Genomic DNA, 24,272 nt, shown 5'->3' on the forward strand with positions numbered 1-24,272 from the left:
CGTCAACCGACTTTTTGTCCACTAAAGAAACGATAAATCCGGCTGGTGTGCGCCGACATTATGTGATAATCCTATGACTGGCGCTATTGACCTGGCTGACTTGCTTTTGCGACACTAAATCATATCTCCCGCCCCTAAGCCTGATATTATCAAAGCATTCATATTCCCCGCCTCTCTCCGTGACGTTACAGGGTGCGTCATCAAACGCGCCCAGTCCTCTCCAGTCTTACGTGACTTTACACAGAACCCGGAAGACAACACATATTATGTCACAACACAGCGCGCCACAATTCGGAATATGAAACAGTGATTTAAAAGCAAACAGCAAGATTGTAAATTTTGTAAAGTACATTTATTTGACATCAAATGTTTAGAGAATATTCAGCTTTTTGCATTTGTCTTTGTTGTCGATCCGCAAAAGTTCATGTTGAGGCACGCAATGTTCCTTTGCGGTAAAGAGGGTGTTAGATCAGCTTACAACTCAGTGCGCCACAATTCGGAATATGAAACTGTGGTTTAAAAGTAAACAGCAGGATTGTACATTTGGTAAAGTACATTTATTTCACATGAAATGTTTAGTGAATATTCAGCAATTTGCTATTGTCTCTGCTGGCGATCAGCAAAAGTTTATTTGGAGCCACGCGTTGTTCCTTTGCGGTAGATAGGCTGTTGGTTTATGATAAAAGCAGTAAATGGTCACTCTGATAATCGGAAGGTTGCTCCAAAAACGACCCATTAGACCACCCTATTGGTTGGTATGTTGTTTGTAGCCGCTAGTACTGCGTAAGGGCATATTGGTCAGGAGTCAGAATGGACACCCTTGTTGGTCTTGGCAAAAGGTCTAATGGCAGCAGCAATTCCTTCACCCTACCCTAGTCCTTACGGAAGGCGGCGACAATGGGGATCTTTAGAATGCGCACCTCTAAAGACGAGGTCGCGGTCGGTACTGCGGATGGAGGCCTCAGAAGTAAAGAGACCCTCACAGTAGTTGTTGTCGTGAAGGTTGAACCAATGGTTGCTTCCAAACTTTTGATCGATGAAGGAAGAGCTGATTTTGTCAATAGGATAGTTGACGAAGCCATCATGGCTGGCACAGCGGTCCTGGTAGTTGATAAAGTGCTGGTCGTAGAAGATTGAGTTGTCGTCGATGGGGCACGCTCATGGGACCTGCTGGTCCTAGATGAGGCATGACTGCGCACTGAGGCTGCGTCAGAAGTCTTCTCCTGATTGATCCAAGCCACTAGTCTTTGGTGGTGATCCTTCCTGGTCTGAGGACCGTGATCACACAGTGTGGGTCTACAGGCCCGGAGTGAGAGACGGACACAGTAAATCAATTTTTGGAGTCTGTCACTGTTCTGAGGGACGTGCGTGCAGGAGCTCCTTTTTTTAGGATGTTGTCATGACTATATCATGATACCTCTTAAAAGGCCAATACACATACAGGAGGGACACACAACACTCCTCCGTTTTCATAATGAACAAAAACAAGTATCACTGAATATTAACTGATCCCCCCTGTTACAAAATGACAATACTGAGGCCACTGGGGAATTGTAGGAAAAACAAATGACTACATACCTTTGGACACACATAGTTGCATACATATAATATATCAAGCACGCTGTAAATACTGGGTGGGTGACAGTCAGGGTTGGTAGACTGCTGATGATCTATTGGTATCTCTACCACATTCTAAACACTTTAGTACACATGGGAGAAAAGAAATTAAATGACTGAACGATACCATTGCCAGCTACTGGGACCATATAAAGCATGTAAACAAACTGTGCATGCATTCTAACTGTGACCACTTTAAGCATCTAAGTTACATTCCTCTTTAAGCATCTGTGGGGCTGCAGGAAACCAGTTCAAACGTGTACGCGTATCAGTTGAGGATAGTCGATAGCACAGTTCAGCAGCCGGTAAAGCGGCACGCAGGGCGTCGGGGGCCACATCGGCTTAGTCCCTTGATGTTGGGGCAGGGCTTTGAGAAGCTGGTAGCAGGGTGTCTAGGCTCCACCACGTTCAGGTTCCCCAAGGCGGAAATGCATCTTGATGATGACAGGGCATGGGGTGGCAGCATGTTCCTCACCCCCTCTTTCTGGCCGCACAAGCACCTTCTAAATGGAGGGCCGCGCTAAGGTAAGCGCTGGCATGATGATGGTAGGCTGGCCTCGGGCGGTAGTGCAACACTGCAACAAGGCTCCCCCAGGCAGGAGTCACATCCCTGCTGTGGTGGGGTGACTGGCCTTGGTGGTCTCCCCCAGGCAGGAGTTACCTTCCTCTTGCTGGTGGGTGTAGGGTAGCGAGACACTGATTGCCAGGGCATCAGCCACGCTCCCACAGGCAGGAGGTCTTGTGGTCATCTTCGTGACCTGGCTGTACAAGCACTCACTCAGGGTGAGGGTTGCAGCTAGGTGAATGACTTTAGGGGCGGAGGGGCTGCCTACTTGTCAGCAGGGCAGTTGCTCTTGGTGGTCTTCCCAAGGCAGCAAGAGCCTGCCTTCAGTCTCTCCCTCCCCCAGGCAGGGGCCATTGCAAGACACAGCTGGCATCGGAGGGCGCACAAGCACTCCTGTGGAGCTGCAACCCTCAAATGCTTCTGCATTATGCATCTGCTGGGTCTCCTTGCTGGAGTATGACCAGCCACATTCTCCCTTCCCCAGGTTGGGAATGCCTAGGTGCATTGGCACAGGAAGGTTGTTTCTTCTTTGCTGGTGCTAATCACAGTACATGACTGCGACAAAACCAGTCCGCAGGACAATGTTATGAGACTGTGTTAAGGCACCTTGCTGTTGTTTTAGGTCTTTGCCAAGTACATAGATTTTCAGATGAGGCCAAAAGCATGCTGGGCAGAGAGCAAGCTCATTGTCCATGAAAGTGTGAAGTGGCAAACAGGGGCGTATCTAATTATACTGTTTGATGCGCTGCAGGCACTCTCTGTCTTTCGTTTTTTCTTTGGAAAGCTCCGGGCTCTGAGTTTTACACTAACTCACCGTGGCGGACCAGGATTTTAAGGGGGTCATTTACCTTTATTTCGCCAGCATGGAGCGCTTCAATATTATCACTGCCAGAAGCCGGGGATCAGGGCCGGCCTTAAGGGCAGCAGCGCCCTGGGCGAATTGGCGCCCCCCCTCGCCCACCGCGCCCTCCTGGTTAACAGCGGCAGGGCCAGGAGGGGACACTTTTTTTTTTTAACCTCGCTTTGGCGAGGATGTTAAATAGGGCGCGTTAGCACCCCCTTACCATTGAATGAGCCCGCCGCCGCGGGTTCATTCAATGGCAATGAGGCGCCTGCCACGCCACCTGCCACCACGCCAGCTCGGGGGAGCCCTTGAAAGACTCCCCAGAGCTGGCGTGGTGTGGGGCTAATGGTGCCTTTTCTTGTGAAAAGTGCCCGCGGCAGAGGGGCACATTTAAATGCACCCCCCTGCCGCGGGCACATTTTACAGTAAAAGGCCACCTGCTGCGCCTTCTGCCACAACGCCAGCTCGGGGGAGCCCTTGAAAGACTCCTCCGAGCTGGCGTGGTGGGGGCAAAAGGCACCCTGGGGGGCGTGGCACCCCGGGCGGTCGGCTGGCTCGCCCCCCCCCTAAGGTCGGATCTGGCTTGGATCTGCAGGGATCCATCTTCGTTTTATCTTTACTGCGCCGACATGGGGTGCTTCATTTACTTTTACTGACGATGGTCCCTGGGTCTTCTGAGGGCCTTGCACCTTTCCTCTTGCATTCTCTTTGCTCCGTACCCGAGCAGGCACAGTTCACCACCCAGCGGCCCGGTATCACGGCAGAAGGCCATTTACATTCTACATTCTCAGCGTCTTCAGGGAGCGCTTCTGCTGTTCACACCCAGCTGACCCGGGATCACGCGGAGAGTCATGAGCATTTTTGTATTCATGCTCCGACGTGGAGCGCATCATATTTCACCCCGAGGCAGCCTGGGATTAACTGTGGTGGCTGCCAGCATGGCAAGAGTGCAGGGATGTGCTGCATCAGTGACACATGAATGTGGGCAGCCCCATTATTGGTCTTTCATCGCTCCGACATGGAGCATTCCCATTTCTGCCGCTCCCCTATGCCCCTATGCCCAGGATCTTTGTGAGGGCGGCAACCTCCAGGATTGTGCTGCCCTTTGCGGCCCGGGATCGCAGCAGAGTGCTGGCAGGCACTGCCCCATATACCTGGTCATGAGCAGCCTCTTTTCCCTTTTCCTTCACTCCAAACCAGAGCATACATTATTCAATGCCTGTGGCCCAGGATCTTACAGGATAACCGGGGTCACTGTTCTCAAATACGCCGACACCAGAGAAATGTATGGAATTTCACTGCCGGGAGCCCCGGGTTGACTTTCTGTGCAGCGGGGCCTTTATTTCTAGAAGCTCCGACACCAGGGCACTTCATTGCTCACCGCCGGAATGCTGCTGGGGTGGCAGAAAGCCGCTTCACTACACGCCTGGCCCAGGAACGTCCTGGGGCTTAAGCATGTAGCAACGTACATGCTGGCACTTCCGCTTTGGTTGCGGCCACAGGGGCTGGGCTGCACACCTTCGGTGGCGGCAGCTGCTGACTGATTTGCACATGGCTGGCCCCCTTTTGCAATGGCGCAGACGAGCTAAAAAACGGTGGTGTGGAAGGTTGCCCAGAGCAATTGCCAGTGGTTTAGATTCATTCGAAACCTTCCACCCATCACTTTTGTGGTCAGTTTGTTTCTCCTTGTGAGAGAGGGTATGCCCAGACGTGGGTCCCTTGCTCGCTGCGCCACAGGGAACCAGGCTGCACCTCACTGAGGAGGTCCAACAAGGCCGAAACATGTCTTGGGTTGCTTGGTTTTCTGTGCAGAGGGGACCTGGCCTAGCAGTTCGGGTTGGGCTGCTACCTTCGGTGGCGGCAGCTGCTGACTGATTTGCACATGGCTGGCCCCCTTTTGCAATGGCGCAGACGGGCTAAAAAACGGTGGTGTGGAAGGTTGCCCAGAGCAATTGCCAGTGGTTTAGATTCATTCGAAACCTTCCACCCATCACTTTTGTGGTCAGTCGGGCTGCACACTCGCAGCAGGAGCCTCTTCTCCCCTCCAATCAGGACAATCTAAACAACAAAGTCACCAGTCTTTGCCGCTCTTCTTCTTTATGGTATTCTAGGAATCTAATCGCAGCAAAGGCACTTTCTCCCTTGTGGCGGGAGCAAAACGAATGACATGGTGGTGGATGCCGCAGGGGCTGCAGGCTTAAATCCACCCCAAATGCACCATCACCCTCTTCACTGAGGGCCGCGGCCGGGGTGGAGTTGTCGGCAGGGTGCTGGGGCATCCACTCTTCCCTTTCTCGGCAGTGGATGCCGCTACAGCTCTCTTCGACCCCTCGTGGGTAACCAACCATCCACACTGCGGGGTTCCTTTCTCCTTGTCGCCTCTATTGTGGGGCTGGCCAAACTCACACGAGCCGGCCCCATCAGTGCTGGGGGGCCTAGCACCATGCTGGGTTGCCGGGATCACATGGACTTACTGTGTTGCAGGGTGGACCATGATCAACCGTGCTGACATGGGCCTGGGGTGCCGGAGCACCACGAAAGCCAGGAGCATCCGTACTGTAGAGTGGCCTGGGCAGACCCAGGGTACCATGCTGGCCTGAGTGTCCCAGGTCAGCAAGGCCTGCAGGACCATGATCACACGTTGTGGGCCTGCAGGCCCGGAGTGAGAGACTGACACAGTAAATCCATTGTTGGAGTTTGCCGCTGTTCTGGGGCACGCGCGTGCAGGAGCTCCTATTGTTAGCATGGTGTCATGACATAGTCATGACACCTCTTAAAAGGGCAGTACACACTATAGGAGGGACACACACCCACGCTAAATAGTTCTCCCCTCAGTAACATCTCCAACAGCACCTGGCGGTGCCATTTTCAAACAGCAGGTTCACATTCCCACAAGATGGTAAGCTTCGTTGTTAAGGGAATGTCTGAACTGAAGTTGCTTGAATGGTCAGGCATTGGAATGCGTCAGCGGTTTGCCAAAGTAGCCTGACCTGTGTTGTTCAGGGCTATGCCGACTTGCATTTCTTCTATCCCTGTACGGCTGTAATATGTAATGCTGGTATGCAAGTTCAGCACTTCCTTCAGACATCGGTAGGTATCCCTGCAGATCCGACTCAGACCTCCTTTTTTTCTGAGAACAATAAATTAAGCACTATTGTGTTGGGTAGTAAGAGATGCCTATTTTTGGTGTACTCCGATGTGGGAGAAATCCGGACTGAATCACTTTGTAAGAATGTGAGGATGTTCCCCTTTTTGTCCGATTTAGTGCTGATACATCAGTCCGATGTTTTTTTTCCCAGATGTAGCATGCTCCGCAATTTTTTATGGATTTTGGGAATTACACTTTTTCACATTTTCAATCCAGCTTCTCGGCTTCTGCTGTGCCAGCATCTAAGTCTTTTGTTAACCAGGTTCATTAGTGTGCTTTGTGGACATTTATTAACCTGTGAGTTTTTTGGTGTTGCTTTAATTCTGTGTTTTTTGGTTCTTAAACCGTTGGCTACAAGGAGTTTAAATTGCCATCTGTAGAGTAATTCCCATTACTCATTCACTTTTCTGGACTTGCCAAGTGTATTAAGGAGCTTCGCTGGCAGTAGGTACTTTGTGTCTTCGCGCCTGTAAAATATGCTGATTGACAGCACCCGATAATAATAGACCATCCAGTAGCAAGAGGATGATGATAGTTTGTTATACACCGCTTTTACCAAAGTGTTGCACGTCGAACGTTTGTATTTACAATTCTTACACAACCAAAGTTAGTATGGATAATTTGTTATTTATCTAGTGCTTTCGCCAAAAACTACAACTGCATCTACCAACCTTGCAAGCGGGGCCGGCTTGGGCAGTCTCTGCGGGCACAGCCCCGCTGTTGGGGGGGGGGAGTGAGAAGGCGGCAGGGACCAATGCTAGCCTCAACTTTACCAAGTACTATTGTTGTAAAGAGAAAATGTGCTGCTTCCATGTACAAGGCCCGCTTTTCTTGTTTGTCTGAGTGAGGCAACGTGTCAGCTCTCAACTTCCTGCTCAGACGCCCTAGAGACAAATACTCCCACCAGATGCTGCAGAGCCCAAAAGTACTGATGATCATTTTCCTTCTTCTAGCAGAGCAGCTAAAGGGTGGAGTGATTTACACGCATGGCTCATTTAGGAGTGCAGTGTTTTGGAAAAGACCTCAATATTAAGAACTGCAGAGGGGCCTTTTTATTTTGAAAACAGACGCAAAACACCTGTTGGCTGCATAAATCTATGCCCTCCTCCGGGATAAGTACATATATCACACAAAACAGTTTAAAACTATCTGCCTTATTTTCACATGTTCATATTTAACATAATAAAAGGCAATTATTTTTTGTAGCACATAACATTTTCCTCACATTATATATGAAGCATGCCTTTGTCAAACATTGGAAGACAAACAGGTAAGCTTTTCACACATTGGGCCTCATTATAATGTTGGCGGTTATGGTGTGAACGGTGCTGGTAAGGCACAGGCACCATTCATACCGTACCGCCGAAAAATACGAGTTCTGCTCGCGGGTGCCTGAAAGGCTGTGCAGCACCTGAGAGCAGGACTCGCGATTGCACCGGCAGCGTTATCAAGGGTGCCTGTGCAACCATGCTCCCCACCCCCATTCTGCCCTGGGAGCCTGGCAATACCGCCACCCGCGAATGGGCAATTACCGGCCCATACAACTCGTGATGGGCCGGTTATTGCCCAATCACGGGTGGCGGTAGCAAATTTGGCAGTAGCTGTGCCTGTAAAACAGGCACGGCTACCGCCAAACTCGTAATGAGGCCCATTATGTTTTGTTATGGATCTTTATGTCTTGAAAGTACATTTTCAAAAGCCACAGGCCATTTTTGTTACCGCCTGCTGAATTGCATTCTGGTGTTTGTAGACTTCCATTCAAAGGGGAGGGGGGGTCATATTTCTGTAAGGATTTCTATATTTGTGTATTTCACTGTGGTTTGTGGACTTTTCAAGTCATCGTCATAACGCAGAGTATTGTTGATAGCTGAAAGTGGGAGTGAAAGGGGGAAAGGATGAAAGCAAGAGAGTCATGAATATTTGCCCAGGATGTAGCAAGAGAGGTTGCAGTCATTTGCCCCGGTTATGGCCCTGAACTGATTTTTAGGGCATGTCAAGGATCCATTGGGTGGACAGCGTCTGCCCACTTTTTAGTTTGGGCCATTGGATGTCGACACCTTTAAGCCGAAACTATTGGATTAGAGTAGAGCTGCGGAGACATGTCATATGAGGAGGGACACACAACTTGTAGGTTTTGTTTGGTTATTTGCCCCCCCACTGACTGCCCATGGCCATTCCAACTCAGTTCCTGCCCCACCCTCAAGGGAACTATTTGAACTCACTTTATTCAAGCCTTGCCATCAAATTTTGCATTCAAAGTGCTTACCAGTGTTTTGTCAAAGCAGTCTTCTGAGAGTTAATGGCTTAATTAGCCTTCTAAACCCCTAATGGTGTAATAAAGATGTATTTTTACTAGGTCTGACTTCAGCAACTCGATCTATAAGCACAATGTCTGCCCTTCACTTAAGCGGTTAAAAACGAGCATTGGCAAAGCCAACACTTTTGGCTTGTGTATAATTATTTGCCAGGCATTACTATTAGATTCCCAGGTGATCGCACCCTTTTGCACCTGCTACCATCAATGGCCAGTTAATGTCACTGCGGCTGTGCCTGGCAAACAGGGCCGTCACGAGGGGGCAGAAGGGGCAAACTGCCCCGGGCCTCGCGCTTGCAGGGGGCCTTGCGGTCCCCTCTCCTACGTAGCAGGCAGCACATTCCATCCCTGTCTATTATTCACACGGGGGACTGTGCTGTCTCCTCTCTGCCACTTCAATGATTTTGCTGTCTGTTGTGAAGCCGTTTGGCTCCGCAATAAACAGCAAAATAATGGGAGGCAGCAGGGCTCAGAAGTGAACTCTGCTGCCTCCCGTTATTCAGCTGACAACGCGGACATGCTGAATGACAAGAGAGGACTCCTTTCCTGTCAGTCAGTGTGTTCACTTTGCTCAGAGTGAAAACGCTGACTGATGGGGAAGGAGTTCTCTCCTGTCAGGCAGCATGTCTACGGGGGCCACGTGGATGCTTTGGAAGGGTGCATGGAGGTAAGGTAAGTGTTTTTTATTTTAATTTAAATGTGTATACATATAGTATATATGTGCATTTAAATTAAATGAGTATGTTCATGAATGTGTGCTTGTATGTTGGTGTCAATGCTATGTTTAGTTTTATGTATGTATGCATGCAAGGACTTGTGTGATTGGTGGATGAATGCATGGGTGAAAGTATTGTATGTGAGTGTGGGTGCCAGCCCCCACCCCTAAATTTAGCAGACCTGCGGGCCACTTAATTAAGGGGTGGGGTCATGGCATCAGGGGTGCACCTAGGCTAAATTTTCGGGGGGCGACGGAGTGGGACGAACACTAACAAAATGTTGGGAGGGGTGCTAGCGTCAGCTTGTGGGGCGGGGGGGCAAACTTTCTGTCTAGGCACATCTAACATCTTTCCACATTAGATGAGACTATTCTGATGAAGCATCAATGTTACAAGCAGCTAACTCTCGCCCTCATTTCTGAAACGTCACACTTAAGGACTGCTGCGAGAATGAGATGTCTCATGTCACCACTTCCCTTCCAATCACTACCCTGGCATGCAAGTGCTAACCCCACATCACAATTTCAATAACCTAAAAATGTATTTTTACGATTGCAGGTGCTAACAGTGAAATATTTTGTGTTAGTAATTTCAGGGCCCTTGTTAACAGCGAAGACCAGGCCCCGTTTAATGTCTGTGTCTTGTTCCGTCTGGCCACGGCTCAGTTGACAGCCCGGCAGGGGCTGGATGCCAGTTTTGAGAGCGGATAGTGATTGGGGCCAATAAACCCATTGCGCTGTTAGTCTCCCCACTGAAGGATTACGTCTGGTTCTTTCAGCTTTTGCAGTCGAAATGGGCCCCCAAGCAGCTGCACCCATGTTGGAAGTCTTATGACACAGATACCTACTGATAATCTTCAGCTTTTAACCACCTCACTGTATTATTTTGACTTCGTTTTTTATTTAAGCACTCCACAGGTGCCTTGGCCTATTTTTGAAATCTGTAAGGTCTGGGGTGCCCCAAAAACAATGCAAACAAATGGGCCACCACCAGCCCTGACACATCTTCAACCAGCCCTGCTCCCACTTGCCTCCCAATACCCTGAGCCCAGCCCAAAAGCTAAATAGCTAGTTCACCTTCCCTATGGCCACTAGTTGTACCTATCACCCCAATTCAGAGGCTCTTTAATTTCAGAATGCTATGCTAATCTCTGGAGAGGTGTGCCATCTAAAAACAGAGACCAGAAGTTAAGACTTTGGCTTTATCAAAGTGAGTCTATTGATATCGCATGGATAGGCATTTGTACTCTGCATGTTTGATGCTGCTGCCGCTCGATGACGAGCAACACATCGGAAAAGTCCTTCTGTGGGAGGGCTTCAGCGCTCCCTAGCCAGGGGCTGGCTCCACCCATGCAGCCAGGTCGAGTCAACACAACATTTCAGGAGGGGGCTAGAGCCCGATCCGCTCAATGGTGTTGCACCCTATGTGTCTTTCACTGAAGTCCTGTTAAAAACAAACATTGGCAAAGCCAACAGTTTTGGTGTGTGCATAAGAATTAGGCAATTGCCAGGCACTGCTATTAGATGCTCATGTACTCAAACCAGTTTGCACCTGCTACCATCAAGGCCAGTTAATACCAATAAAGCAGTGCCATTCCCATGCCTACATGAAAGCCCAAACTGTTAGCATTGCCAATGCTCGTTTTGCTTTACTTATGTTGCACAGGACCATGCATCAAGGTTAAAGCAAACATACTACTTTGCTAAATTGACCCACATAGAATTTAGGCCAATCGAGCCAGTAATAACACTTATGATGCACAGTCAGCCCGGACATACTTTCTGTGGCATGGCATGTTTACTGGCTGGGAGTGCGTACATGGTAATAATGGCATATATTGGTGCAGCTTGCATGGACCACATGTGAACAACCAGCATGAATATATCTTTATACTAGCATATGTTGTGTGCAACAGCAGCATGAAATGTATTGGAAAATGTTCCCAGGCACAGTGGGCAACTTGCAACTATTGGGTTTTTCTGTGTGCTTCCATGCAAAACCAATTGCAAACTATGGATTTCTACCCAGTTTTACAAAGAAAGAGCTGTAAAATGCACAATTGTAACCCAGTGTGGCAAACATTTTCTTTGGAGTGAGAAACCCCATCAAATAATCCTTGTTTGGTATGGGCATCCTCACTGTGCTCTGTCGATCCTGCATAATTGGCACAAACTTTTAAGCCTCTTCAGCTCAGAAATTCACCAGCCTCCACTGTACGTTATCTATCTATCACTGTGTATGATGTGTGTTTTAATGCGCACACAGGGGAAGGGTGCTCCTTAATCCTGCCGTCATGCACCACATGGCGTCATGCCATCCTAAATATGATTATGCCTATGATACAAAAGTTAGTCTGGCATAAACCTTTCTTCAGTAGAGAAATCTAACTTTGCTGTAGTTGATTTGCAGTTGTAGTAATAAACCATATTTGGTTCCTCCACACAAACTCAAGGGGAGATTTCTCGAGTCCCCTGTTTGGAAAGGTGCCGCCGCTGGCCCAGTGTGTAACATCAAAAGGGGGCCTCACCAAATGTTTTGCCCCGGGCCTCACCACATCTTGCGACAGCCTTGCTGGCAAGTGCCTTTCCCATGCCTACACAAAAGCCCAAACTATTGGCATTGCCAATGCTTGTTGTTTATCTTGCCTGCAGTCAAGGGTTAATGTGCCTTCTCCCCTTGGATCTTAGTCTCTAAAGCTGAGCAATGCTTGCTCCTCTCTTTTCTATCTCTCAACCTTTACATGGGCTAGTATTTGAGACAGGACTCCCTGTACATTTGGTACAGCTCTTAGGGGAGCGAAGGTGAATTAGGGACTCCTGTGAGTAGGGTGTTGACATTGTCCAGGTGGGAGATAAGCATGGATTAGACAACTTTTATAAAACCTGAGGTAGATATGAAAAACGTAACTTTGCAAAGGAGACACACGCCGCCCAAATGGTATGGGGCATGCTAGCTTGTAAAAGCTTGGGGAGCATCAGTCACATGACAGGCATGGACAATGGAAAGTTCTTGAGAGACAAGAGTGGTAGCAACATGGCGGTAGGGGGAGTAGACATGCCCATTCATTCCTTGGGGTCTCGCCTATTAAACATACCGCAGATGGGTTGTGATTAATTACCATTAATAAAATAACACAAGAGTGCTTACCCTCTCCCTTGTAAGAACAAGCATTGGTAAAGCCACTACATTGTGGCTGCATCTTTTAAGCGCGGCCTTGAATGCTCTATTAATGCGATTAATTTGCCTGGGGTAGCCCAAATATGGCAAAAGGTAACCCTAGATGTGCAAAGTCTGCCATCACATACTACACTAAGTGCAGCCTTTGCGTCGATAAATTTCAACCACGTGACAATCCATATGCACTGTATGTTCTTGTGTGTGTGTGTATGTTCAGTGTGACTGTACATCTGCTTTATGGATGTGCAATCAAAACATTTTAATTTCTTTTATTTTGTCGTCTTTTCATTAACTTTGCTACATTTTTCCTATTGTCGGATATGAATTTTCACGGTATTAGCATACTTGGTCGAAAAACATTTGACCTTTTACATTTCACCAAATTTATTTGATCGTTTTTTTGGTCGAAATTCGGTCAAATGTAATTATATATATATATATATATATATATATATATATATATATATATATATATGGTGTGGGGTAAGGGAAATAGGGGACGGGTTGCGGAGGTCTCCCCCCCACATTTCCACATTTTCAACAAAAAAAAAATGTGGTCAAATGTGAAAAGGCCAAATATTTTCGACCCAGTAGACCCAGACCTGAGTTTCACACTCTAAGTGTATTTTTAAGGCTTGGGCTATCAATTATAAATATATAAATGTATCATTCAAATATAATTTTCACGATGAAAATTCGGGTATGTGTCGCCCTTGCCAAGTGGCTGAAGTCAGACCTAGTTAAAAGGCATTGTATTACAGCAGTAGGGGTTTAGAACTCCAATTAAGCCATTAACGCTCAGAATTCAAAGTCATGCCTAATCCTTATAAATCCTTGGCCTTCCTACGACATCCTATACTAAATAGGAAATGTTCAAATGAGGTGGCCAACAGACAATATTCAAACCTAGTTTTAAGAGGCTTTAGCCTGCAGTCTACCTAGGCTAATAAACGAATGTTGAAAGGTTTGGCCAAAACATGAGCTCAATGGCCCTAGAGTATAAATAGCCAGGCCTATGCTAATCGGAAACAGACTTGTTCCTTAGATCTCTCAAGGTTTACAACAGGCCCCTCCAGAACCTTGGGTTTCAACATTCAGAACAGATCCCTTGGGCCTTGGTTTTAGGATTCATGACAGACCCCCCTGACTTTTTGTCTTTTTCCCCCCTACTATCAGGGTTCTCCCTTGTTTTTTCTCCATTGTATCAAGAGTACAGGATTCAAACTAGGCCTCTCTGGCAGGCACCTAGGTACAGGATTTGCAATATGTCTCTCTCATAGGCATTCAGCTACAGGGCTCTCAGTGGGCCTCTCCCATAGGACCATGTTTATAACATTCACAGCAGGTCTCCTTCTCTTAAGCTTTTGGTTTCCAGACTTACAGTAGGCCTCCCTCATAGACCTCGGTGCAACATTCTAAGCAGGCTTCTCTCATAGGTTGAGCCTGAAACCTCTTATTATCTTTCCACATGAGCTGTGTGTGGAAAGCTATAGGCTTTGGTTTTCCAGTTCCCCTAAGGAGTTGAGAGGGGTTGTGTTTCCTTTCTGGTTAACCTTCCCCCTCCAGGGCTTATCAGCTTCCCCTTTCTCATTACACCCTCTCCATGCTTGCAAGGTCTTTCTTGAGGCAGTTTCTCCTTGTATCCAGGGAGCCTCTGCAGATATGGCTGCTTTCTCTGGGTCCAAGACAAACACTGAGAATGCCTGCTCTAATTTTATGGTTGGTCTGATGCTAGCTGTCAGAATATAGGAGAAAGGGACTGGTATGCACCCTGACTGGTTAGTTGTACAGACAAGGAGGGAGAAGCCAAGGTTTAAAAAGTTGGTGGCTCCACCATCTTAGTTCCGCACTTAGTATTTGGTATCATTGCTTTCAAGCAGGTTGTTTCTTTCCCTACTTTAGGATTCTAGCAGCATTTCTGGTAAACCCTGTGGTTTTAATAACTTGTGTAGGGGTGTGCTGGGGTATGTGGCATGTCTCCTGGGAGGTTTTAACTTTAGAATCTTTAGTAGTCAGGAAATCTCTCTGCTTCCTGAGAACTTCATTTGTTACATGCAAAGGGACAGAGAGGGGTCTCATCTCAAGACACTCTGGGGGAGGGAAGTAGTTCTTGCTGGGTTGCCATTTAGCAGTTGTGTGGTTGGCTGTGCACATGCTGTGCATGTTCCTGTGCCAACTGTCAGCAGTCTGCCATCTTCTATGCAGGGGTGATTTTTTTGGGAAGCCCCTGAGAGAACCATAGGTATGACTGCTAAGGTTCTTATCAGTTCGTTGTGGTCCGTGGCAATTTTCCTTGTTCTGCTCGTTTCAAATACCCATTCCAGAAATCCAGTTTGTAATGTATTCTTGGTAAAAAGTTATATTTTGGGATTGATAGTGACCAGGAGTTTGGTAGTGAGCAGGGTATTGGATGAGCATCTGGGTTTTTGGGAAAACTTGTAACCTGTGGGATTCCGGCCCAGGTTCTGGAATTGAGAGAATGTTGCATTTGGGGTGCTGTAAGGTTCCATGTAATAATGTCGCCACAAAAATATCGCCATTCAAAAATATCGCCGAAAAATGATCGTTTTTTGTGGCGACATTATTGCATGGAACATGCGGGGGACACCCCTGCAACCCCCAATTTTATTTTTTTTTATAATTTTTTTACATTTTTTTTTTTTGCCCCTGTCGCCATATATATGGTCACCCAAATAATATTGCCACGACATTTTCCTGGCGATATTATTTACGGCGACCATATATGTGGCGATATTATTACCTGATACCTGCTGTAATATGAACTGATTTATGGGTTTGTAAAATTATACGGCAAGCATTTTACTCTCCCCGAGTTCTGAATTTGGGAAGGGTGCTTTTCGGACCTCTAGCATTAACAGGCATGTTTTTCCAGTGTGAATCTCATTCATTCATTATATTTTGTATTTTATTATTTGTATAGCGCCTTTCACCATAATTATGGTTCCAACGTGCTGTTGGTTGAATGCCCTCGGAGGGACGGGAGTACCTAATTTAGGAGAATTGGGAGGTGCTATTATTAGTGTGTGCATTCAGCCAATTAAAACTACGTGAGAGCGGCCAAGACCCTGTTAGTCACCCATGTTTGAGTTGCATGAGGTTGGGGGCAGCAGAGGTAAACTATGAACAAAAGGGGGAAGATTGTGTTTAAGGAGATTGAGAGTTATGTGGGAAACTACAGTTCGAATTTGTGTCATTAAAAGTAGATTCATTCTTATGGCAGAGGTGTTGTGCAATAGTGTTTGTGTTTTATGTGAGTGCAGGGTATGTGGAATGAGCCTGTGCCTTACGCTAAGTTGTGAAGGAGCAATGTGCAATAGGAGAAATGGGTTAGCTGTATACAATGTAAACAACGTATACATCCTGGGTTCCATCTATGTACAAGGAGCAGTGCTACCATTCGTAGACTATCTAAGTGCTGATTGAATAATACTCACCCTCTGAGTTCTGACATTTTAGGATCTGCTCCAGATTTTGAGACTGGAAATGTGATGTATAATGGGAGATGCAGTTTTCAAATCTCCTTCTCTGTCTAAATGTTGCTATCAACTAGGAGCAAGTCAGGACCAATGACCCAGACCCTGAAGGGAATGGAAGAACACTCTGGGAAATTCGTCTTATATCACATCCAGGGTACAGTTCATGGAGCTGATGGGTAAAGCATGTCATACTACTTCCAACTTCAATATCTAGGTTCATGTGATTGGTGAATTAATCATAGTGCTCATTAAGTAGAGAGCTGAGCTCTCTCTTTAAATAAACACATCAGTAACCTTTGTGAGGGGTCAGAAATGCGAGACAGACACGTAGATAGAGTTTTCTCACAAGTAGCCATTTTATTAAAAAATATGGGTAAGATAAACGTCTCGCTTTCCCTAACCTAACTCGGAATTCCATACCTGTCAAATTAAGACTAAAGGAACCCACTCTAAGAGCAAAAGGTATCTGTCCCTTACACTTATACATACAACTAAATCATACAGGTATTATATGGCCGTTCAAACTCAACAAAATAACAGTTATATTCAAGCATAAACTTTGTAATCATGTATCCTTGTAACCAGGTCCGATCCCCTTCCTTAGGATTATTTCAGGATTTTCCAAACCCAAAGTTCAAATCAATAGAATTCTTTTCAATACCAAAGTTCTGCTCAAAATACAACACAAAGTTCTTTTCACTCCTTAAATCCTTCACTTGACACTTGGATTGTCTTTTTGATAAGCACGAGTTATCACTCTTCAAAATGAATGTCAAAGTTTCCACAAGCTCTTGCGCGATAAACCAGAAAGTCTTTGTCTTCACAATTCTAGTCAGTATTCAATATTCATTTATATTTATTTTATTGTTCATTTATAACGAACTTTGTACCTGCGAGCGATTTCTGAGCGCGGGATCGGGATTTGAACCTGTGTTGCACCGCGTTGTCTTGCTTCGATGACAATATGTGTTGCCCTTGAGCTATCCTTCCTCCCCTATAACTTATCTTCTTTGAAAAACACAATCACTCACGCATTTCTTCTTTATAAACAATAATGTTTTGTTTGGATTGTTTTAGCACACTTCATCATAACACATTATTGGACTTGCCACTCTCCTTCCACCACAAACTTAAACCACACTGCAGAACGTATATTATCTTCTCCCTGGTCCACTAAACTGCTAGGACTAACCTCTAAAAGTCCCTTTCCTGGTATACTCGCCTGCCAGGATAAAACTCCTAACACTCTACAACAAGTACTCTGTGGTGAGGCTTTCTTCAAACTTCAGAAAAGTTTTTGACTTTGAACAACAACATTGGGCTTCACAACATTTTCCATAAGGGTACAATGTACATTGACACTGTTGGTTCCACTGATTTGCTTGCCACTTGCAATGCAGGTTGTATTCCTCTCCCCTTGATGATTTCTACAAGGAGGGCTTCTTCCCTGCCACTTTGGTTTCCTTCTACAACACCAGTTAGTTGTTGGTAATGTTTCTTTTCCTAAGTTTCCCCTTCTTGGAAGCTGTATCCCTGTTTATTTATAAGTGCTTTCTTTGGCTTAGGCAATGCTGGGTATCATCTTGCATTTTAAGTAATCTCCCTTTGTGTGGATTACACTTGTTTTGTTCAAGTATCGTTTCCTGTTTACTTTCTCAATTGTGATTACAATGTTTCTCCACCCGGTCTCTCTCAATATAAGTGTTACGCCAACAATTCTTTAATTCATTAGTTCGGTATTCAAACAAGTTGCTTTCAGTCAGCGCTCTATTAGGGAGCACCCTGGGGTTAGCTTTCGAAGGACAACTCCCTGGTCTTTTTCTCCACTTCCGTTCAACCCACCTTCTTCTCTCATCGGGACTTGGGCGTCTAACAGCTCCTGTAATACTCCCATTGCTCACGTCTTCTGCAGAGGGAGCCTGCTTTGCTCCTCGCATACTACAGTGAATGCCAACCAACAGAGTAGGACACAGAATTAGAGAGCTCCTCTCGCCCACAGGACAACCAGTTTCAGCACTGTTTCCCACGGTGCAATCTCTGCATTTAGGATTCCTGATTCTGTTGGGAAGCGGACATGTTCTTCCCGCACCCCCAGGTGCTCTAGAATAAGGCAAAGGCTGGTATCAGTAATGTAAGAGACCAGTGGAGGGGGGCCCTTACTGGCACCTACACAGCTATATTATTTTACTGTTTGGAGACGCAGTGTATCCGCTTGAATAGCAGCCACCTAAATATATTAGCAGCAATATTGTGTCACACAGCTTAAATGTGGCGCAGCAGTCAGCACTCCAGGCTTAGGCCACAAACTTGAGTTCAGGAATAGGTTGTATCCCAAACATTGATGAGAAAGCCCAGAGCTACACAGATCCCTAAAACCCTTTATTGTCCTAGAATATTGCCAACCTTTGTGCCCTTGGAAGAATGTGCTCTGCAAGGCCACGGGGGAAGGGCTGAGTGCCTGTGAACAGCGTGATCCCATGAGAAGGAGGGCCTGGGCCTCCAACCTCCACCAGCCCTAAGCCTAAATCATAGCACCCGAATGTCTTGGTTTTAGGGCCCCCGAATTGCAGTCTACCAGATAATCCCCAGGTCACTACCTATAAACCTACTGGAACCCCTATCGATCAAAAGATCAGAAAGCAGGATCCTCGTGCCTTCACTCCTAGGTCACGTGATTTGTGCTGCGAGGTATAGGGAGGGATTTAATTATAGCCCAGAACGTGGGTGGGAAACCTTGTAGGAATGCCCGCGAGCCTGGGAGTGTGTGAAGTGTGTGTGAGTTAGTATGACCTCCTCTTTCCCCCCAGGCCCGTGTCTGCTTCGTGCCAGGTGCCCTGTTACATAGAGATAGATATGGTTTTCTTAGTCAGTAATATAATTGTTACTTGACCATCTAGTGACGACTGCAACATTGCCCATGTTAGAAGAAGATGGACGGATGAGGCTGAGATCAATGGCCTGGCATCCCCTATGGAGCAGGTGACCTATGTATACGGCCTCACCAACCAGCAGCACAGGTTTCTACTGTATGTAATGACATCACCAATGATGCTGTGTACTGTTATATTGTACTGCACATACCGATGTTGCCAGAACGGTCCGCGGCAGCAGAGTTCTTTGTTGGCGCTTTTTACTTTTGTATGGGAATAAACTTGTTATCCTTGCAAGAAATGTGCTGGGCCTTTTTCCCTAGTGGGTTGTATTATTTCTGGTGTAAGCGTCTAGGGGGCTTTCCTACAACTCCTACGACTCTATTGGCACTGCGTCTAGCTAGATACACAGAAGTGGTCTCAGAATCCTCTCCCTTCTGCTTCTGCTGCTTCCACTGCTGCTGTCTAATGTTCTGCACCTGAATGGGCTTGAAATATTTATAAGTCCTGCTCAGGTGTGGGTCATCAGAACCACTACACTTCACACTATAGTTCTGCACCTATGAGCCCCTCTTCCTCGTCTCAGTAAAAGGGCATTATGGGACTTGAAGTCCCTAACGTTCTGATCATTTTAACATTGAAATCTTCAATGTTACAATAGGCCATAAAACCATGGGATCATTAGGGAAGTTGGTTAGAGGGTTTTCCCAATTCACCTGACCTGAGTACCCTCTCATGTGATCCTCCCACAGAACACCACCCACAGGTTCAGGATCAGTTAGCATCTGCCTTACCCATGCCACATGCGAAGGGCCACAGGCCACGGTCTTTGGGATGATCACCTCTGATTCATCATACTTTGTACTAACAGGTTTTAGGAGTTCATCAACCTTTCTTTGCTTGTTTTCTGAGAGCCTCTTACCTTTGGTTTCAGTCCCAGGTTTAAGGCATTAACACATCCTTCTTCTATGGTCTTCCTGAGATCTCTTCTCCATATTTTTCAGTACTCGATTTAAGTGGTGCCTGCACCCTCTTAGGGTCTTCCCAGGAGATCTTTGACCTGGTTCTCAGTACCAGGTTTAAGGGGTTCACACCCCCTTCTAGCTTTAGGAGCTTTAGGAGGGGTGAGCCTCCTCCCAAGTCTACAACAGCTCTTCTTCCCTCTTCCTCCATCCAGTAGGTGTTTTTCCACTCTTCCACCTCTTTCAAAGAATCTTCAATACCACTCTCTCTGAGCATTTCCTCTCGCAACCTCTGGGTCTTTCTCCATACAGTTTTCTGTCTCTGCCTTAATCCAGCCCATTGAATCACTCTGCTAACAACCTCCTAGCCCTTTCATTTCCCCTGCCCTCTGCATCTTTCTTCTCCCGGCCTACTGGGTCTCTTACTTACCCACACCCAGGATCAGTCTGTCCCCCAGCCTTCTGGACATCCCCTGCAGCCTCCTCATCCCTAACTAATCTATCCTTCTTGACCCCTTGTAGAACCACCTGCTCTCCCCAGACTCAAGGGGAATCTCCTCCTGTTTCTTGTTCCTGATCATGGTTCAACTAATTTTCCAGCTCTTCTGCTCACCTCTCCAGCCAGCTCCAAATTAACTCTTTTTCCTAACTCCCAATGCCTTCTGCCACGCCCTGGTCTTCCTTTTCCAGCAACTCTCTGGCCTAAGGGAACTCTGGTTAGTGACTCTATGCAACTGATATGGAGATTGGGAAATGTGTCCTGCACTAGGGATACCTTGAAATTTGTTGTGGTACTTGGGGTTGTTTAGACATTTCCCATGGGCTGTTTTCTCTCAGGTTGTAACAACCTAACCCTGCCCTCGGGTGGGCTCTGCTAGCCTATCAGTTCTTAATTTTATTAGGGTGAAGGTCTTGTTCAATGATTCGCTGACGGCCTCTATGGTTCCCCGACCTGAGATTACTTCACCCATGTAAGAGACTCTGTGCATGCAGGCACTGCCGGTTTAGCAGGACCAACATGCTTTGATTCCTCAAAAGGGGCAGGACTATCTTCTGTGGTGGCAATATGATGAGCCCCTGTCTTCCTTGCATGTCATACTGGGGGTCGCCAGGGGATACTCCCACACTACATCCAGTCTGAGCATAACCTAGTTTGTGGCTGCACCCAGCCCCCTGGGAGATCTGACCATTTATCAGTAGGGTCAGGCAGAGGATTTTGTCATATAAATACATATAAAGTGCCAATATGCGCTCATACTGTAGATACATTCACCCACAAGACATACGGACACACATACACAAAGCATGTACATGAACACACCCTTTATGCAATGTCGCCACAAAAGCCAAAACGATTAGCTTTCTTAATGCTTGTTGAAATGTTGGTGTTGCTATTCACATGGCTGTAGATGATGTAAGTACACAGAATAATATGTATCAAAGGAATAACAGTCACAGATACACATCGCCTTTACCACAATGGCTAAAAGCCAAAGTCCCACAATGCCCAAAAGTAAAAGTCCGGACCTTGAATTACATTTGCTTGGAAGCTGTAAAACGTAAGACCAAATGCAGACAATGGGCCTCATTACGAGTATGGAGGTAGCCATGCCGTTTTTAGCGGCATGGCTACCCCCATACCGGGTACCGGGTCCGGGTTCCTAGAATGAGGAATTACCGGGCCATTCTGACCTTGGAGGGCCAGGTAATTCCCTTTCCTGGGACCCGGACCCGGTACATCCCCCATTCCCAATTGAGCCCCCATAGGGCTCAATGGGAATCGGGAGGATGCTAACATGGGCCCGTTAATGACAGGCCCATTGTTAGCATCTTGGTCTGCTTGCGGGACCCGTTAAGGACGCCTGGAACTAAGCGTCCCCAGCGGGACCCACAAGCAGACCTCGTAATGAGGCGGTAGGGGGTTAACGGCACCGAGAGCTCTACCGGCGCCGTTATCCCCATACCGCGTGAGTCGTAATGAGGCCCAATGTATTTTAATACACTTGATGAGACTTCTATAGGAGGCAATTTAACTAGGAGCAAGATATCAGATAATACTATTCTGTACTGCAATGCACACAGCCTGGGGGAATGTAACCATCCAGTATTGTTGCACCATTTCAAAGGGAATTAAGGGTGTGAAACTAACTTTTGCATACACACTACAGAAGAATATGGCTGGAGCACAAACTCAGCTAAAGGGGGAAAAAGTAACTATTAAAAAAAGTTCATTTCAATTTTCAAAAAGCAAACAAAATAGGCGATTCTCCTGTAGTATTATATTAATTACCTAAGGTAATGTCCAAGTGGGTCGAACCCTTAATCCAACTGGATGTACTGGTTTAAGGTGATAGGTCGGTCTTATTAACGGGTTACAGATGAATGTTATACATACCTAAAATCCTTTCTGGTAAATCGGATTTCTTACGAGTGGGAACTAGAGGAGAAAAAGAGGGTCATGTAAATTAATGTTTCATGAGGCGAAAACAGACTGGAATGATAGGATATAATTTAACAATACTGAAATGCAATACCTATGTAGAAGACATATGAATATTGAGAAATTGACATTGTGGTGAGCAAATGTCAACACTTGAAACACTTGTGTATGGGCGTGTTATAAATTACATATATCATATCAAATGTTTTATCTTTTTATAATGTATACTTGCATTGCTACATGCTACACATGTCATCACTGAGCTTTTTTGCAGCACTGGTAGTGTCATGGGATGTAAGTCATGGAAACATTCTTTTGTGTGCATATTCAATGAGTGTTTACTTAAATGCCAGGTTAATGCCAGGTCTAGGTGGGATGCCAATGGTCCAATTCTAGGTTTCAGTGTGGTGATGGCCCATTCTCTTTTTGGAGATTGGGTGTTACAATACTGTGAGCTAGTGAGCCGATTACAAGACTAGATAGGGCAGTATTGAAGGCCATTGAAGACTTTAATGAAGATGGAAAGGATAGGTGGGGTGTGTCAGTGGGACTCCATGGCGTTCCAGAGTTGGGTGTCTTGTACTCCTTTGTTTTTCCCTTCTTGTCTCCTCCACCTAAGTTTACAATTGGTAGATTGATTTGGCTTAGCTTTCCCTTTAGTTCATTGAGGTTGCATGCAGTGACAAGGCTACTTCCTTAAGATGTTGCCCCCGTAGGCTTTACACATATCATACAGGTATTTGAACGTGTTGTGCTGTTCAATTGGTAATAAGTGTAACACCCTGGAAATCATATCATATGTTACCCAAAAAGGCTGCAACTCAATGGCCTGGTTTTACATCTGGCCCAAAATGTGGACACATGGACATGCCTAGAGGTATATCTGAACCTTATTTCCAATGTATATTTCCTAAACTGTACAGTGCCTGCAAGGCAAATAGGAAAGGGGCAGCTTGCTCCTCTTCCAATGAGTTTAAACATGCCAGGCACTTTTGTAATAGGAATGCCTTTAAGATTTCAATCCTGGGATAATGGTAATTTTAAATTCTAATCTTTAGTGCCTGACCTCTTAGATATCATAAGGGGGAACCCAAGACACCCAAATTAAATGCAATAGCTAAATAGCTGCACGCATCATGGCAAACAGACACCAAGGCCCAAATGTGTTATGAATTAATTATGTAGCGATAGACTAAGTAACGTGTAAAGAGAATAAATACTGCACCGTAAAATATGTAATACTTAACCTTTACTGTTAGTATCCACTCCCTAGCACATTAGGACAAAAAAAGAATATCTTGGAGAAAGCAAAGAGAAGAGGGTGATATTGTACTTTAAGGGAAGAGCAGACTCTCCATCAAATGGCCAACTAGTCCAACAAAAAGACAGGACACTACCATAGATTGCACATTTTAAAAGGTTGACTAAACCATGAGTCTAATGCTAAATGCATACCAAATGTTTAACTAAGACTTACCTAGCCTAAAAAAAAATGTAAGATGCCTAAAACACTGTTACACAAACTGAACAGTAAACTTACAATGACCAGAGTATGATGTAATTCATAACATAAAAAGAACTTACAGTTAACTGTACTCATCAATATGCATGACCCTTGTCAGATCCATGTCACACCCCTTTATACAAACTATCACACTTGTCTGGCAGTACAAATATATATATATATATATATATATATATATATATATATATATATATATATATATATATATATATATATATGTATATTAATTGTAGGGCGCCAGTAGCCTCTTTGTGTGAGTACTAGCGGTCTGAACAGTGTATGTTTATGCCCAGTTTGGAAGAAAATGAGATATTTTAAGGAGATTTAGGTTTTGGTAAGCATTTGGAGAGGCCTTCTACATTTGGGGAGCCAAAGGATTGTTCTGAATGAAGTAGAAGCTGCATACGTGTTCACTTTATGTGCAGGAATCTTTAACAGGGACCCACGCCTAGGTGCTGGGCTTGGCACAACCATGGTGCATTTAACATTTCTGGAGCCAATTAGGTAGAGGTTACCCACTGGCATCCACTTCTGGACCTTTGCTAGACTAGCAGTAATGTTCTGAAGGTTGGACTGAGCTACTGAGAGATTTCTTAA

The 24,272-nt window shown here is 45.9% G+C and overlaps 1 protein-coding gene across 2 annotated transcripts in view; it reads right to left on the minus strand.

Annotated features, from left to right (window-relative positions):
* The window catches only part of FAS (Fas cell surface death receptor), a 292,120-nt gene that overhangs the window by 15,633 nt on the left and 252,215 nt on the right, over positions 1 to 24,272 (minus strand). The window contains exon 9 of one of the 2 annotated variants that reach the window (XM_069611265.1): positions 22,106 to 22,147. The exons of the other annotated variant lie outside the window; for it this stretch is intronic. Within the exon in view, the coding sequence (XP_069467366.1) occupies positions 22,106 to 22,147 (42 nt within the window). The remainder of the gene's footprint in view (positions 1 to 22,105; positions 22,148 to 24,272) is intronic. 2 annotated transcript variants of the gene reach the window in all.

Source organism: Ambystoma mexicanum, chromosome 8, assembly GCF_040938575.1.
Source record: "Ambystoma mexicanum isolate Mex_15411 chromosome 8, UKY_AmexF1_1, whole genome shotgun sequence".
Classification (NCBI taxonomy): domain Eukaryota; kingdom Metazoa; phylum Chordata; class Amphibia; order Caudata; family Ambystomatidae; genus Ambystoma; species Ambystoma mexicanum.